At 48.2% G+C, this 16607-nt stretch overlaps 1 protein-coding gene across 3 annotated transcripts in view; it reads right to left on the reverse strand.

Annotated features, from left to right (window-relative positions):
• The window catches only part of lrp2a (low density lipoprotein receptor-related protein 2a), a 432071-nt gene that overhangs the window by 330966 nt on the left and 84498 nt on the right, over positions 1 to 16607 (reverse strand). For all 3 annotated transcript variants that reach the window (XM_038789773.1, XM_038789772.1, XM_038789771.1), the window contains exon 3: positions 10916 to 11038. In XM_038789773.1, the coding sequence (XP_038645701.1) occupies positions 10916 to 11038 (123 nt within the window). The remainder of the gene's footprint in view (positions 1 to 10915; positions 11039 to 16607) is intronic.

Below are 16607 nucleotides of genomic sequence, written 5' to 3' on the forward strand. Positions count from 1 at the left end.
AAGACAACAGCTGTGAAATCCGTCTGGGAGAAGCGAGGGGCAACACCGGCACCAGACCCATTCGAGGATTGCCCTCCGGAATAGTCTCTCCGGCACAAACAGATGCCGACACACATATATATATATATATATATGTATATATGTGTCATATCCTGTGTACGTAACGGCAAATATACTTTGTACAAAAATCCAATAAAAAACATTTATATTAAATTTATATTTAAAAAAAGAATAGGTGACATTAAGCAAGTCTAGACCTCATTATAGTACTAAAATCAAGATTCTATGACATTGATAGTATCCTGAAACCATTTTTGGATTCAACTAGGCAGCCCCCTTTAATAAGACCCGGCCCGAAAGTCTCCGACTGGCAGCATTGGAGGGTCAGCTTCCCAATAACCGCATGGAAGAAAAATATATCTCACCATCTTTTGCAGTAAGAAGACCAAGGAAACAGATGGAGCAACATAGCAATATAAAGAATTTGTGTTGATTCAACTTAAAGCACTGGTCAGACTCCACCGGTGTAGAAACCATAAAAACCATAGGAAAGTTACGGCACAGAAAGAAAGAGCCCATTCACACAGCCGGCTGCGCTGGCTGAATAAACTAGCCACTCATTTTAATCCCACCTTCCAGCAACTGGACAATTTTCATAGTATCATAGAATTTACAGTGCAGAAGGAGGCCATTCAGCCCATCGAGTCTGCACTGGCTCTTGGAAAGAGCACCCTACCCAAAGTCAACACCTCCACCCTATCCCCATAACCCAGTAACCCCACCCAACACGAAGGGCAATTTTGGACACTAAGGGCAATTTATCATAGCCAATCCACCTAACCTGCACATCTTTGGACTGTGGGAGGAAACCGGAGCACCCGGAGGAAACCCACGCACACACGGTGAGGATGTGCAGACTCTGCACAGACAGTGAACCAAGCCGGAATTGAACCTAGGACCCTGGAGCTGTGAAGTAATTGTGCTATCCACAATGCTACCGTGCTGCCCCTGCTACCCTGCTGCCTCTTGCAGGTTACAGCACTTCAAGTGAAGATGCGGGTGCCTTTTAAATGGGTTGAAGGTTTCTGCCTCAATCATCATGCCAGGCAGTGAATTCCAGACACCTAACACCACCTGGGTGGAAAGGTTTTTCTTAATATCCCCTCTAATCCTTCTATCAATCACCTTAAATCGATGCCTCCTGATAATCAACGTCTTCTCTGGCTAAAGCAAGCCTTTCCTGTCAACTCCACTCAGATTGCTTCATAATCTTGTGCACCTTATAACCAAGTCACAACTCAGCCTCCTCTGTTCTAAGGAAAACAACACTAACCAACCCAATCTTCCCTGGTAGCTATAATTGTCAAGTGTACAGCATTGTGTAGCTCTGATCATCCAATTAGGGGAAGATTATTATTGCAATTGATAGGTACATAAAGGAACAAGAAAAGTTAATTGCAGCACGGTAGCATTGTGGATAGCACAATTGCTTCACAGCTCCAGGCCCCAGGTTCGATTCCGGCTTGGGTCACTGTCTGTGTGGAGTCTGCACATCCTCCCCGTGTGTGCGTGGGTTTCCTCCGGGTGATAATTGATAAATGGTCCAAATAACTTGTTTACTGTGGCAAAGGGGTTGAAACACTATGGGCACACTTTAAAATTAGGAGCTCAGATGTAAGATTTAAAAATGGAAATTTAGTGGAACTTTTCAACCAAAGTATAATGTAATGGAATACGTTTTCAAAAAAGGCCACTGAAGTGGAAAGTACAGATGGGTTTAGGAAGAATTAGATTACTGAATATGAAGTAAAGAACGCAAAAAAGCATTGATCTACTCAATATAGCTGTTGGAATTTCCTTGCTCCTGTTCAAAGTGTTAAAAGCCCAACATGGATAAATTTGTCTGCACTTCAATAATAATAACAATAATCTTTATTAATTTCACAAGTAGGATTACATTGACACTGCAATGAAGTTACTGTAAAAGTCCCCTAGTCGCCACACTCCAGTGCCTGTTTGGGTACACTGAGGGAGAATTCAGAATGTCCAATTGACCTAACAGCACATCTTTTGGGACTTGTGGGAGGAGGCCAGAGCACCCGGAGGAAACCCACGCATACACGGGAAGAACGTGCAGACTCCACACAGACAGTGACCCAAACCGGAAATTGAACCCGAATCCCTGGTGCTGTGAAGTAACAGTGCTGATCACTGTGCTACTGTGCAGCCCAAAGATTCAGCACTAAATTTCTCACATCAAAGTAGATTGGGAGCAGGAATACAACATTCATTACTTGTGGCACAAATTGGAATGAGACAGTTAGAGACCCCTCTTCTCCTTTTCAAGCATCTAAACTATTCTGTTGGGAGAATTTCTTTTCAAATTTCTGTTCACTAAACTTAGCACAATCACAAATAACAAGACAATGGCCGGAATTTTCTGCTGCCATTTTTGTTGGGTGGGATCAGCGACAGGAGCATAAAATCTCATGAGAACTCCCAAATCACACCGATGTGACGTCATTCTCTCCTTCTCGATCAGTGAAGTTCAATGCCGGGAGCCCCATTTGAATACATTAACATCTCATTGTCAGGCCCCTATTCCTAAATCATTCCCCCACCCATCAAAAAATACATTCACATCGGCAGGAAGGCAGAACAGCGTGAAGAACAATTGGACCACCAAGGCCTGTATTTGGTGAATAAGAACATAAGAACATAAGAACTAGGAGCAGGAGTAGGCCATCTGGCCCCTCGAGCCTGCTCCGCCATTCAATTAGATCATGGCTGATCTTTTGTGGACTCAGCTCCACTTTCCGGCCCGAACACCATAACCCTTAATCCCTTTATTCTTCAAAAAACTATCTATCTTTACCTTAAAAACATGTAATGAAGGAGCCTCAACTGCTTCACTGGGCAAGGAATTCCATAGATTCACAACCCTTTGGGTGAAGAAGTTCCTCCTAAACTCAGTCCTAAATCTACTTCCCCTTATTTTGAGGCTATGCCCCTGAATAAGAGGTTGCCCTGCCAGTGTTACATTGTGTGACCCAGCCCTTGAGGGTTACTTTATGCCCAGCACTATATGGCGGAGAAAGCTGTCTTTGCTATCAGCGGCTATCAGGGGCTGGTTTAGCACAGGGCTAAAAAGCTGGCTTTTAAAGCAGACCAAGGCAGGCCAGCAGCACGGTTCAATTCCCCAAACAGGCGCCGGAATGTGGCAACTAGGGGCTTTTCACAGCAACTTCATTTGAAGCCTACTTGTGACAATAAGCGATTTTCATTTTCATTTCATTCAATGCCACTTTTCCCACCCGCTTTTGGCCTTTGCCGAATTCTGGGCAATTCCATAATGAGTATATTTTTTGACCTTCAGCAAATGACACTGCACCAAGTCAAATAAATTATGGGTACAATTATTCTGAAAGTGACTCCTCCTGGTGTTGTGATTATTTTGGGAAGTCACAATTCTAACTGAAATTTAGCAATGGGCGGGATTTACCGGCTGTTGACTCTGGCGGGAAATTCCGGTCCCACAACAGCGCACAGGTTTCCCAGTAATGAGGGGTGCAATCAACGGGAAATCCTGTCGACAACAGCAGGACCATTAAATCCCGCTTGAGGACCACCTCTGCCACCGAAAAACAAGCATCGGGTTTGTCGGTAAATCCCGCCCAATATTTCTTAAAAAGTTAACCAGAGTCTATTTTCTTTTTAGAAAATATTTTATTCAAGGCATTTTCACATACGCACAGAAATCAGAACAACAACAAAACAACTTAATGAACAACCACACCCCATCTAACCCTCTGACGCTAAACCACCCACCACATCTCGTCTTCTCCATTTTAACCCCCTTAGCCCCCAAACCTCTCCTTCTTGCTGTGTCTTCAATCCTCCTTAAAGAAATTGATAAGCAGCTTCCATCTCCGGGTGAACCCACCCTCCAACCCCATCAGAGCGAACTTGACCTTCTCCAGCCTCAGGAATTCTGCCAGGTCACTCGCCACAGCCCACTTTCAACGTCTCCGAGTCTCGCCACCCTAGCAAATTCCGTCTCCGGGCTACCAGGGTGGCAAAGCCCAAAGGCCTCTCTCATCGCATTGAGTCCGGGTCTTCCGGCACCCCAAATATTGCCACCTCTGGACTTGGAACTACCTCCACACTCAGCGCCTCGGATATCATGCCTGAGAACCCCTGCCAGAACCCCTCAGTCTTGGACACGCCCAGAACATGACGTGATTTACGCGGGCTCCCGCGCCCATCTACACCTATCCTCAACCCCAGCAAATAACTTACTCATCCTCGCACCATCATATGAGCCCTATGCACCACTTTAAACAGCATGAGGCTTAATCTCACACATGACGAGTACGTGTTCACCCTCCGCAAGGCCTCCGCCCAAGTCTCGGCCGCCACCACCCCTCCCAGCTCCTCCTTCCTTAACGTCCCCACCAGGGCTCTCTCCCACTACATCAATTCCTTATAAATATCCAACATCTTCTCCTCCCCCATTTAATCCTTCGACAGGGCCTTGTCCTACAACCCCAAGGGCAGCAGCCCAGGAAAGGATAGCACCTCTCTCCTTACGAAGCCCCAAACCTGCAGGTACCTAAAGCCATTCCCTGGACAACTCACACACCTCCTCCAGGTCCTCCAGCCCCACAAATATTCCCTATTATGAACAAATAACCAAAACACTCAATCCCCACCTGCTGCCTACCCCTAAACCTCACATCCTGCCCCATCGGTGCAAACCTATGGTTATTACAGATCGGTGTCCACACCGAGGCACCCTCCAACCCCAAGTCTGCCTTCATCTGCTCCACCAGCCGAGCCAAGTTCTGGACCACCTGGATATCCAAACACCTGAAACCCGCCCTCACCACCCGAAACAGCAATTCCCCTCGTCTCCTTTTCTGCCCTCTGGCATTAATTGGGAACACCTCACTCTTCCCCATATTCAATTTGTATCCCAAAAAACAGCCAATTTTCCCAGGATCTCCATGATCGTTTAGATATTGCCCACCGGGATCGAAATATATAATAACAGGTCACCACATACAATAAGACCCTATGCACCCTCCATGCAATCCCCCTCCAGTCCCTCGATGCCCTAAACACCATTGCCAACTGGTCTATCGCCAAGACGAAGAGCAACGGGGACAGTGGGCACCCCTGCCTCATCCCACGATATAGCCTGAACTCACTCGGTTCGTCAGCACACTTGCAACTGGCGCCCTAGACAACAACCGGACCCAATCCACAAACCCCTACCCGAACCCAAACTGCTACAAAACCTCCAACAAATACACCTATTCCATCCAATCAAAAGCCTTCTCCATGTCCAACGCCACCACTACCTTCACGTCCTGCCCCTCCTATATCATCATGATTACATTAAGTAGCCTCCTCACATTCGCCGATACCTGCCTCCCCTCCACGAACCCCATCTGATCCTCACTCATCACCTCCGGCACATAGTCCTCAATTTGAGATGCCAACACGTTCGCCAATAACTTGGCATCTACATTCAACAATGATATCAGGCGGTATGACCCACACTGATCCGGGTCCTTGTCCTTCTTCAAAATCAAGGAACTGGAAGCCTGCGTCAATGTAGGGGGAAGCTTCCCCCTCTCCCTCGCTTCATTATACGCCCTCATCAGCAGTGGCCCCGGATCCGCCCCAAAACGTTTATAAAACTCAACTGGGAACCTGTCCGGCCCTAGGGCCTTCGTCGCTTGCATTGCCCCCATACCATCCATCATCTCCCTCAGCCCAATTGGGGCCTCCAGCCCCTGAACCAGCCCCTCCTCCACTTTGGGAAACTCCAACCCATCCAGGACCATCCTCCCGGTTGGGGGTTTCTACTCATAGAGCCTCCTATAAAAGGCCTTGAAAACCCCATTCACGCTCTCCAGATCCATCACCACCTTACTCTTATTATCCCTCACCACCTCTTGCTTTCTCAACTGGTGGTCCAACATTCTACTTGTCTTTCCCCATACTCATACACAGCGCCTCTGGCCTTCCACAGCTGCCCCACAGCCTTCCCCATAGAAACTAGTCCAAACTCCATCTGAATTCTCTGCCACTCCTTCAACAACCCTGCTTCCGCCGCCTTCAAGTATCTCCTGACCACCCTCAAAATCTCCTCCATCAGCTTTGCCCTCTCCTCCCACTCTGCCTTCCCCCTATGCGCCTGAATTGATATAAACTCCTCCCTGACTACATCCTTGAGTGTCTCCCACAGCGTAGCAGCTGTGGCAACCCCCCTTGCCGTTCAGCTCCACATAGCCCTGAATAGCAACCCACACCCGCTCACACACTTCCTCATTTGCCAGCAACCTCACATCTAACCTTCACTGTGGCCGTCAGACCTCCCGCAAATCAAACCAATGCGGCGCTGAGCGAAAACCACAATCGCCGAATACTCCGAGTCCGACACCCCCGCCAGAAACGTCTTGTCCCACACAAAAAAGTCAATCCGGGACTACACCCTGTGGACATGGGGGAAGTATGAATAAATTCCTTCACCCTCAACCTTCCAAACCTCCACGGGTCCACCCCCCATGCATTCCATGAACCCCCTCAACTCCCTTGCACTGTCGATACTCTCGATGACTTATGACCAGTCCAAGCTCAGATCTATGACCGTGCTAAAATCGCCCCCCCATGATCAGCCGATGTGAGTCCAAGGGCCTGACAAGCAGCTCGCTGCGATGCAGCATGGACGGTGAAAGCCGGGAGACCCTAGTTCCCAGGATCTACCCAGCTCTCAACACCTCGCAAGATTCAACACAATCCCGCGAGGCATTGCAAGGGGAGTCCTGCCCACAATGGGAGGGATCACTTTTTAGTAAACCTGCATATTAGAGCGAGGCAGTAAACCTTACCTTAATGTGCAGATTCCTGAGGTACCTGAAGCTTTGAGATTCAATCCTTTAGTCTCGGAGACCTTGGGCGTGCGCCATTTGGTATTATCCCTGCAAATGGGGACCAGATGGAATAGCACACTTAGGGGTCTCCAGGGGACTCGAAGGCCCCCCACTGCATGCCTTTTGGGTAAGGTGGTGCCCTGGCACTGCTGGTGCCACCTGGGTACCCTGGCAGTGTGAGACTGGAACCCTTGCAGTAACACTAGTCAGCCAGCTTGACACTGCCAAGGTGGCACTGCCAACTGGAAGGGGCACCTCCAGGGTGCCAGGTTGGCACTGTGAAGGTGCCAAGTTGACATTTTTTTGCACGTGCGCCAGCAGTCCGTGGTTGTCCGGTATGGGCTTTTGGGGTTGTGGGGGGGGGCTGTTGGACCCTCCCAAGTTGCGTTCGGGCTGTGGGGAGGGCAGGGATTCTTTTCGGGGTCTCGGAGATTGGGGCGGCATTTAGAAATGGCGTCCGATCTCTCGCTACAATGGGGAGTTCCGACAAGCAGAGCTCCCCATTGTAAAACAAAAGGTCATGTGCGGCCTCGGCCGTGCGTTCCCCGTTCAGGCCCTTTACTTAAAGCAAGTCATGTTGAATAGCCATGTGTTACTCGGCACTGCGAGTGGCGGGAAACATACGGCTAAACGCGCTCGCTTGGGGACTTTGTTCCCATTTGGGGAGATCTCCATCTTAAAGGGGCGACTCCTTACTCTGTGGTTATGCCCTCTTGTCCTGGACTCTTCCACTAGAGGAAACATCTTCTTCGCATCTACTCTGTCAAGCCCCTGACAATCCTTTAAACTCATACACCTTTTATGTCCTTGGTCTGAATAGAAGGAACCTAACTTTGGGTCATATTTCCCCAAACTTGAATGCTTCATCTGACATTCGATGCAAAAAAATGCAAAGTTTTCAATTGCCAGTCCTGGCATCTTTCACCTTGGTGAACATAACATCCACCAAAACAAAGGGGTAGATTCTCTGGTGCCCCAGCAACATGTTTCTTGGCAGCGTGCCATTTGCTGGTGGCCAGACTCACTGTTCCTGCTGCTTGTCAATGATATTTTCAATTGGAGATACCCCACCGCTGGGAAACCAGCGGGCAGAGGTGTGTTGCCGGCGGGAACAGCGAATCTCAACGGTCGGAGATGTCTGGCTTGGCCTTCCTGCACTCAACTATAATCTGGTGTGCAATTAAACAACGAACAGGTACATTGAAGTAGTCTGAATGAGCCAAATAGGATGTTCAGAAATAATCTTGCAATGGACAGTTCACACCAAACAATCATTGAATCACATGTCTTACATAACTGTTTTAAATGTTTGGTTATGTCACTTATGTCCAAAGTGAGTCCTTTTCACTTATAAGACATCTGAAATGGCCAACTGGTTCCTGGATGTCATTCTAAGTTGCAGTTAACAGGAACATTCATCTCAGAAGAGAACCTATTAGGTAGGTCTATTCCTAAAAATGCAACTGTTATACTGTATCACTGCAGAGTTAAATTTGTGATGCATTGTAATGCACCGTGGGCAGTAGGTTGGCACAGAGTTTAGCACTTCTGCCTCATAGCGCCAGGAACCTGGGTTCAATTCCAACATGTAACTGTGTGGAGTTTGCACCTTCTCTCCATGTCTCCGTGGTATTCCCCCGGTTGCTCCAGTTTCCTCCCACAGGCCATGCTCAATTACTCAAAGGCGAGGTTGGGTCATGGCGACAAGGGCGGGGGTTTGGGCCTAGGTAAGGTGCTCTATCGGAGCAAGGGCCAGTGCAAACCAGATGGGCCGAATGGCCTCCTTCTGCACTGTAGTGATTCTATGATTGGCATCACCATACCATAAATGTTTGTAATGCTTCCTCCAATATCAATGGATCCTCCTGTTGAAGCACCAAAAATTCAAACATGCAGGAATAAGTGGATTATTAAAATAATCACTTCCTTGGGACATTAATTAATAACAGTACATACAATGCTGCAGGAAAGCTATAGTTTCATATCTTAGAATGACCTCTGTTTAAGTTCTTGCTGGAACTAAGTTGATTGCTTAACTTTGCTTCTTACAAAACATACTGCCAACGTTAAACACAATTCCCAAACATCTGCGTCATAAGCGGTTCAGGCCAAATACTGAAGAAAGAAGGCAATATGGAACTATTTGGAAATTCTTGGCATGCGTTTAACAGACAACAGATCGGTTTGCATTCACAAGCTGTCATGATAAGCACAGATAATCCATTATGAACAACAATTTCAACAGTCTTTCAGCACTGAAAGGTAGAACTCTCCTTTCTGTGCAGCTATAAATTCAATGATCTCATTTCAGTCTTGTTCGCTAAAGAAAAAGAAAATGCTAGCTTTAATTTAAGCCTAAAATACCCCTGTGTTTGTATATTTTGCATTTATGCTAATATGTAGTGAATCAAATTATTATAATTTAAATAATAATGGGCGGGAATCTCCTCCCCCCCCCGCCGGGCCGGAGAATCGCGAGGAGGTGGTGTGAATCCTGCCCTGCCGCCCCCATCGCCGGCTGCTGAATTCTCCGGCGCCGGTCTTTTGGCGGGGGCGGGAACTGTGTTGCGCCGGTCGGGGGCCGTTGGTAGCCGACCTCCCCCCCCACTCCAGGTGATTCTCCGCTCCGTGATGGGCCAAGTGGCCGCCCATTTTCGGCCTGTCCCGCCGGCGTAAATTACACAAGGTTTGTACCGGCGGGACCTGGCTCTGCGGGCGGCCTGCGGAGTCCACGGGGGGTGCGGGGGGATCCGGCCCCGGGGGGAGCCCCCACGGTGGCCTGGCCCGCGATCGAAGCTCACCGATCAGCGGGCAGGCCTGTGCCGTGGGGGCACTCTTTCCCTCTGCACCTTTCAGGCGGCCTGATGCCGGAGTGGTTCATGCCACACTTTGGCGTCGGAACAGTCCGCCCGCCGGATACCAGAGAATCCCGCCCAAGTGTTATAAATCCTCACTGAAATCTATTATAATTTGTTCCAGAACACTTTCAATGTATACATTAACTTATAGAAAAGTAAGTCATGGATGATAACCATTATTAAAGTTGTACTGTGAGGAATTCAAATTGCCTAAAAGCTGCATGAAGTTCCTGCTCTCTAATTTTCCTGACAGCTTTATCCATGATGCACAGAATATTAGACTCCCCATTCAACGGAAATTCTATTTATTTATTTTATCAGTGCGCATTAATATTTAAACATTTCAATCATATCACCCTTTATTCTTCTGCATTTCAGGCAAAACACCCATCTTCTTATTCTGCGCCTCTACTTGTACTGTGGAGTTTTTGTAGTGTTTGGATTGTTTGCTGTTCCAGTCATTCACTCACTCTTCTACCTTGTATCCAACAAGTGGTATGTCTAGGATAAGCAGTAGAAGTTCTCCAAAGCAGATGATGCTTCATCTTGGAGCTGATAGTAGACATTGCACTAGGCAGCCCCTAGCGCAAGTCATCCTCTATCCTCTCAATTCCAAGAAACACAAGGCTGAACATGGCCTTGGTGGCATCCCAGAACAGTTCTCAAATACATAGTGATGTACCATCAATCTGACACGAGTCGTAGAGAGGATCCAAATATTAAGCTTTCATAAGCTAGATGTGAGCCCTGCAGTGGTCATACAAGGAAAGGCCGACTGCCGGCTGGTACGAGCTTTTATAACCATCCTTTCGGCCAATCGGCGGGGAGTCACATGACTAGCAACAGCCAATTGGCAGAGAAGCACATGACTTGCCTGGGCCAATGGACAGCAGGACTGCTGTACCAATGGCAGCCTGGTTCTAAGGTAATGTGATCTCCCTAGCCATACTCCCACATATAGTACAACATTCAAATTGAGACTATTTCAGTCAGACTTAGGTGAAAGTGGGTCAAAGTAGATCTTTCTAAATTAGTTTCAAAAATTATACATAAATTTCCAATTTACATCTACATTTCCTGCATCTGAAACATGTTAAAATAACATCCAAGACTTACAACAATGCTGACGCTCATCAGATCCATCGTCACAATCTTCCTCATCATCACAGACCCAACTTTGAGAAATACATTCCCCATCTCCCTCACAGCGGAACTGTGCTTCTGTACAGGTAGGTGGAGCTGAAATCAAAATAAATGTAGTACTCGTGAAGTGAAGACAAAGGGGAATTTTACAATTAGTCATACAAAATACAACACCCAGAATTCACCTTTTTTTTTAATATGCACACCTAGATTCAGGACAATGAATAGGTTGAAAATCTAGCCCTAACTGTAATCGAGGAGTACTATGGTGAACAACCATCTCAAACGTTTAGGGAGTTATTAATTGTTAAAAAGCACTGAATTATGAGGCATAGATTTGGTAAGTTCTTTAGCCTGGAAAGTAACTGCTTACCTTATAACCTTACAACTGTTATCAATATTCTTATCCAAGCCATTTACACTAACATTCAAAATAAACAATGCAAATATAACAGCAACAATATAAAGGTATATTTTGTGAATTGAGGTATAAAAACTACTAAGCTACACATAATTTAAGGTGAAACTTCTTACAACACGAGCTGTCCACCCCATATCGCCATCCAGCAAACCAAATAATGGGTGGGATTTTCCACATGTCTCTCGGTGGCGCACCATTTGCTGGTAGCAGGATTCCATCTTCCCAGCGCTGTCAATGGGATTTTCCATTGTAACCACCCGACACTGCCGAGAACCCCGCTGGTGGGGCTGTGATGCTGGCGGGAAAATTGAATCGCAACGACCAGAGAAGTGGACAACTTAAACTGGATTTCAGGGACTTCCAGTGACGGTGACGTGCTGAGCAAGTGCACATCAGGTGGCTCTCATCTGGGACACAGCCAAATAGGTACTTTTAATCGTAAGTAGCCTGAAACATCAGCAGCATCTCACCCACAATTAAGAAAGGGAAAGAACAGAACCATCATGCCAGCAAAAGGACTCAAACAGCGGATGGACAAGTCGGCGCACATACAAGGCGAGGCCACCCGGAGAGAGGGAGACCGATGACCTGAACATCGCACGCACCCCCCCTCCCCCCCAACCTGGAAGACGTTCCTGACAAAGGAACAGACCGCGATAAGGGAGACAATAAAGGTTGGAATCCAGGTCGCGGTCAAGGTGGCAGTAGCAGAGGCATTGGTCGTCGTGCAGACGGCGATTGATGGACTGGGGAAGAAGGTGGAGGTCCAGGGGAATACGACCCTCAAGCTATAGACAGATCAGAGCAACAGGATTGTCTCGCTGGAGTCCAAAATTAAAAGGTTGATGGCAACCCAGGGGAGCTTGAGTTCCCGACGGATGAGACTACACGGGTCCCGCGCCGTTGGGAACTCGTTTGGTCGGGGCAGAGCATCAGGGGGCGGGCTTCAGCCAACGTCCTGAGGCTGTCGATACGGCGCACGGTGTACTCAGCGAGTACGGCGCTTTGGAGGGGGCAGAGCATCGCGAAAGCGACGCCGCCCCTGATTCAGTCAGGAAATGTGATTCTCCGGCCATTCGCCAAACGCAATTTTGGCGTCAGCGAACGGAGAATCCAGCCCACTATGTTTGCACGGGACTGTACTGCCTCATTTTGATCAGAAAGATCAGATCACAGGGAAGGGCGAGGGTAGAGAAAGGAGAGGGTGAGGCAGAGACAGAGGGAATGGATAGTTAATGGGCATGGGACAGAGGTAAGATCAGCCCCAGGAGGAGAGCCACCACACAAGCAGAGAATACTAGCACAGGACGTTTGGTAGCAAGGGGGCCAGAGCGCACCTGCCAGAAGGGAGGGAGCATCTGGCGGGGGTGGGGAGAGGGCCACAGGGACAGGGTTGGGGAACGTAAGGGGGGATATGAGGGGGAGGGGAGTAGGGGACACAAGGGGAACACGAGAAGAAGAAAGAGATGGGTCTCAGATTGGTTTCAGCCGGTAAGGTGCAGGTCGAGGGAACAAGATGGCGCTGCAAGCAGCCACTTTGGAGGGTCCCCAAACAAAGTAAACACGGAATGCAGATGCGCACCCACATGGTGGATGTACAGTTTGTGGCCATGTTGAGTGCCTCCAGGTCAAAGGGAAACCCTGGAGTTCAGAGGCCCGGCCTCATGGCGAGTATAATGACCGTGGCCATTTTGGACGGCCCCTTAACAAAGGTAAACCCTAGAGTGCATGGGCACGACCACTGGGTAAGTATGGTTGAACCCGTAGGAAGAAGGGGTCAAAGCCTCCAACCAGGATTGTTGCCTGGAACTTCAGGGGACTTAACGGCCCAGTGAAAAGATCCAGAGACTTCGCCCATTTGAGAAGCTTGAAAGCTGGCATAGTCTTCCTTCAAGGCACGCACCTGAGGGAGCAGGACCGACTGCTGGTAAGAAAGAGCTGGGTGGGACAGACGAGGATTGGGAGGGAGCAATACTGATTAGTAAGAGGACTGTGTTTACGGCGACTAGTGCGGTCACAGACCCAGGGACGGTACGTCATAGTCAGCAATGTCCTAGACGGGGCACTGGTAGTCCTGGTAAACATGTACAATTGGGATGACTCGGGTTTCATAAAAAGGACCATGGCGGAAATCCTCAATATCGACACACACTGACTGATTAAGAGAGGGAACTTTACCTGTGTACAGCACACATTGATGGACTGATCAAACTCCAGAACAGGGAAAAGACAGGCATTGCCAGGGAACTGGGAGCATTCATGGAGCAGATAGGGCAGTTGACCCATGGTGGTTCTTACATCCTGGTGAGAAGGAATTTTTGTTCTTTTCACCAGCACACAAGGTATACACCTGTATCGAATTCTTTGCAGTTGGGAAATCGGCAATTCCAGAAATAGTAAGAGCGGAATACTCCGCGATAGTCATCTTCAACCACGTTCCACATTACATGGGTGTGAGGTTGGAGACGGGCCATGCCCAATGCCCCACTTGGAGGTTGGAATGGGCCTCTTGGCCGACAAGATTGCCTGCCAGAAAACATCACAGGCCATAGGCGAGTACATCACTAACAACCAGAATAGGGAAATCTCACCTTCCGCGTTCTGGGAGACACTGAAGGCAGTGATTAGGAGAGAGATTATAGCCTACAAGGCACATAGAGAAAGGAAAGAGAGGCGGCTAGGCAACAACTGATCACCCCCATCCTGGAGGTCGACAGGGAATACGCTGAGGGCCTGACTGTAGATCGTCTGGCAGAGAGGAAAAAGTTACACATGGACTTTCACCTGCTATGTGCAGGAAGGCAGTAAACCAATTCCACCAGACATGGGGGGACCTTTTATGAACACGGAAAGAAGGCTAGCTGTCTGTTGGTTCATCAGCTAAGAAAGCAGGCAGCCTCGAGGGAAATAGCCCAGATACAGGACTGCAGAGGCAGACTGGTAGCCGAATCAAAGATGGTGAACCAACCATTTGAGGGCTTATATCAAGGACTATACACTCTGAACCCTCAGACGGGAACTCAGGGATGAAGCGGTTCCTCAATGGACTGGACATGCCAGTCGTGGGGGAGGGAACTGAAGCACCAATAGGACTGGGTGAGGTCAAGGAGAGCTTCGATTCCATGCAGGCAGGGTATCTGAAGAGGAGGCAGAGAGCAGAGTTCACTCTATGCCGATAACCTGCTCCTCTACATTTAGGACCCGTGGAAGGAAATCATGAGGCTCCTGGAAGAACTTGGGGGCCTTCTCCGGCTACAAACCCAACCTGGCAGAGCGAGGTATTCCCAGTGAACCTGAACGGGAAAGGGACGAAGCTGGAGGGTCTACCATTCAAGCTAGCCCACAACAAATTCCGATACCTGGGGATTCAGATAGTCCATGACTAGACATGGATCCACAAATGGAATCTGACCAGACTGGCAGAGGAAGTTAAAAAGGACCTACATAGATTGGATGCACTCCCGCTCTCCCTGGCAGTGGGGGTGCAGACGATCAAGATGAACTTTCTGCCAATGTTCATCTTCCTGTTTAGATCCATTCCGAAGTTCATCCCCAAGGTCTTTTTCCAAGGAATGGACAAAATGATTTTGCGTCAGGGGGAGGCCAGAATCCCCAAAAATACACTGCAGAGAAGAAGAAACATGGATGCCCCCCCCCCCCCCCAACAAAGTACACATCCAGCTCAGTGGTGGTAGCCATGTTAAACCAGATGAGACAGCTCTTCAGCTTAACCGAGGTGTCCACCATGGCCCCATCATCGGCAAACACAAATTCCCACCGGCCATGGCAGACACCACTTTTAAGAAGTGGAGTCAGGACAGGAGGGGACACTCGTGATTAGGGACTTCTACACAGGAGACAGAATTGCAACCCTGGACGAACTGACAGAAAGACTGGAGCTACCAAATGGACAGGAGCTCTGATATTAACAGATCAAAAACATGCTCCACAAGGAGACGACGAGATACCCTAGGGCCCCGAGACACACAATGCTGGAGGACTGCTTGAGGCGGACGGTATGCAGAAAGGGAACTGTGGGGACATGTAAGGAGGATGGTTAGAAAGGGTGAGGACACCACTGGACAAATAAAGACATAAATGGGAGGACAAACTAGGGTCGGAGGTGGTGTGAGGATTCTGGAGTGAACTCCACGTTCTCCTGCGCAAGGCTAAGCCTCATGCAGTTCAAAGTGGTGCATAGAGCACACCTAACCTGAACCCGAATTAACAGGTTCTTCCCGGAGGTGGAGGACAAGTGTAAACGGTACCGGGGGACCCGGCCAACCAAGCCAACATGTTCTGGGCTTGCCCTAGATTTATCGGGTTCTGGACAGCCTTCTTCGAGGCGATGTCCAAGGTTGTGGGGGGTGAGGGTGGAGCCGTGCCTGAGCATGGCCGTCTTCGGAGTACTGGACTAGTCAGAACTACATATGGGAAGAGGGCAGACGCCCTTGTCTTTGCTTCCATAATCCAGAGAATCCTGCTCGGCTGGCGATCAGCAGCACCACCCACAGTTGTGGACTGGCTGGCAGACCTGGTGGAATTTCTCAATCTGGAGAAGATTAAATACGTCATCCGAGGGTCATACGAGAGCTTCCACAAAGTGTGGAGGACATTCATCAGCCTGTTCGAAACATTTTTAAAAAATAATAATGAATTGGATTTCAGAAAATTTATTTGGTGAATAATTGAACCAATTCCAGATCAGCAATAGACCTGTGATTTACACTCATTTATTTGATCTCAGTCAGGTGTCAGTATGGCCACTGCAATTAACCTGGAGAAGAAGTAGAAAAATCAGAAAAGGTGCCCACCTGGTCATAATCAAGAATGCTTTGTCCAAAATGCCATTGCAATCCATGCACATCAAATAAAAATAAGACTGGACTTGGCTGTGGTCTTTGCCACAACCAATAAGCTGGACAAAAATCGTCATAAAAACTCACATGTAAATATTGTCAGCTTGGGCGAGGAACCAAAGGGAAATTATTGCTCATTGTATTTCATCGCAACAAAGGAATACCAAAGAGACAGTTGGTATTGAAACAAGAACTATTCAGAAATTGCATTAGGCACATTCCTGGTTAAATAATAGGAAACCAAAAGTTTTCATTATCCCAACACAATTTTCATCTGTCTTTTCAAAGCAGACCCCCACCCACGCCAAACAAGATTTGTATTGAAAGTCGTCAAGGCAGAGTCACAGAGTTGGTGTCCCTGCATTGTCAATTTGGTGGAAACATC

The sequence above is a fragment of the Scyliorhinus canicula genome, chromosome 2 (genome assembly GCF_902713615.1).
Source record: "Scyliorhinus canicula chromosome 2, sScyCan1.1, whole genome shotgun sequence".
Taxonomy (NCBI): domain Eukaryota; kingdom Metazoa; phylum Chordata; class Chondrichthyes; order Carcharhiniformes; family Scyliorhinidae; genus Scyliorhinus; species Scyliorhinus canicula.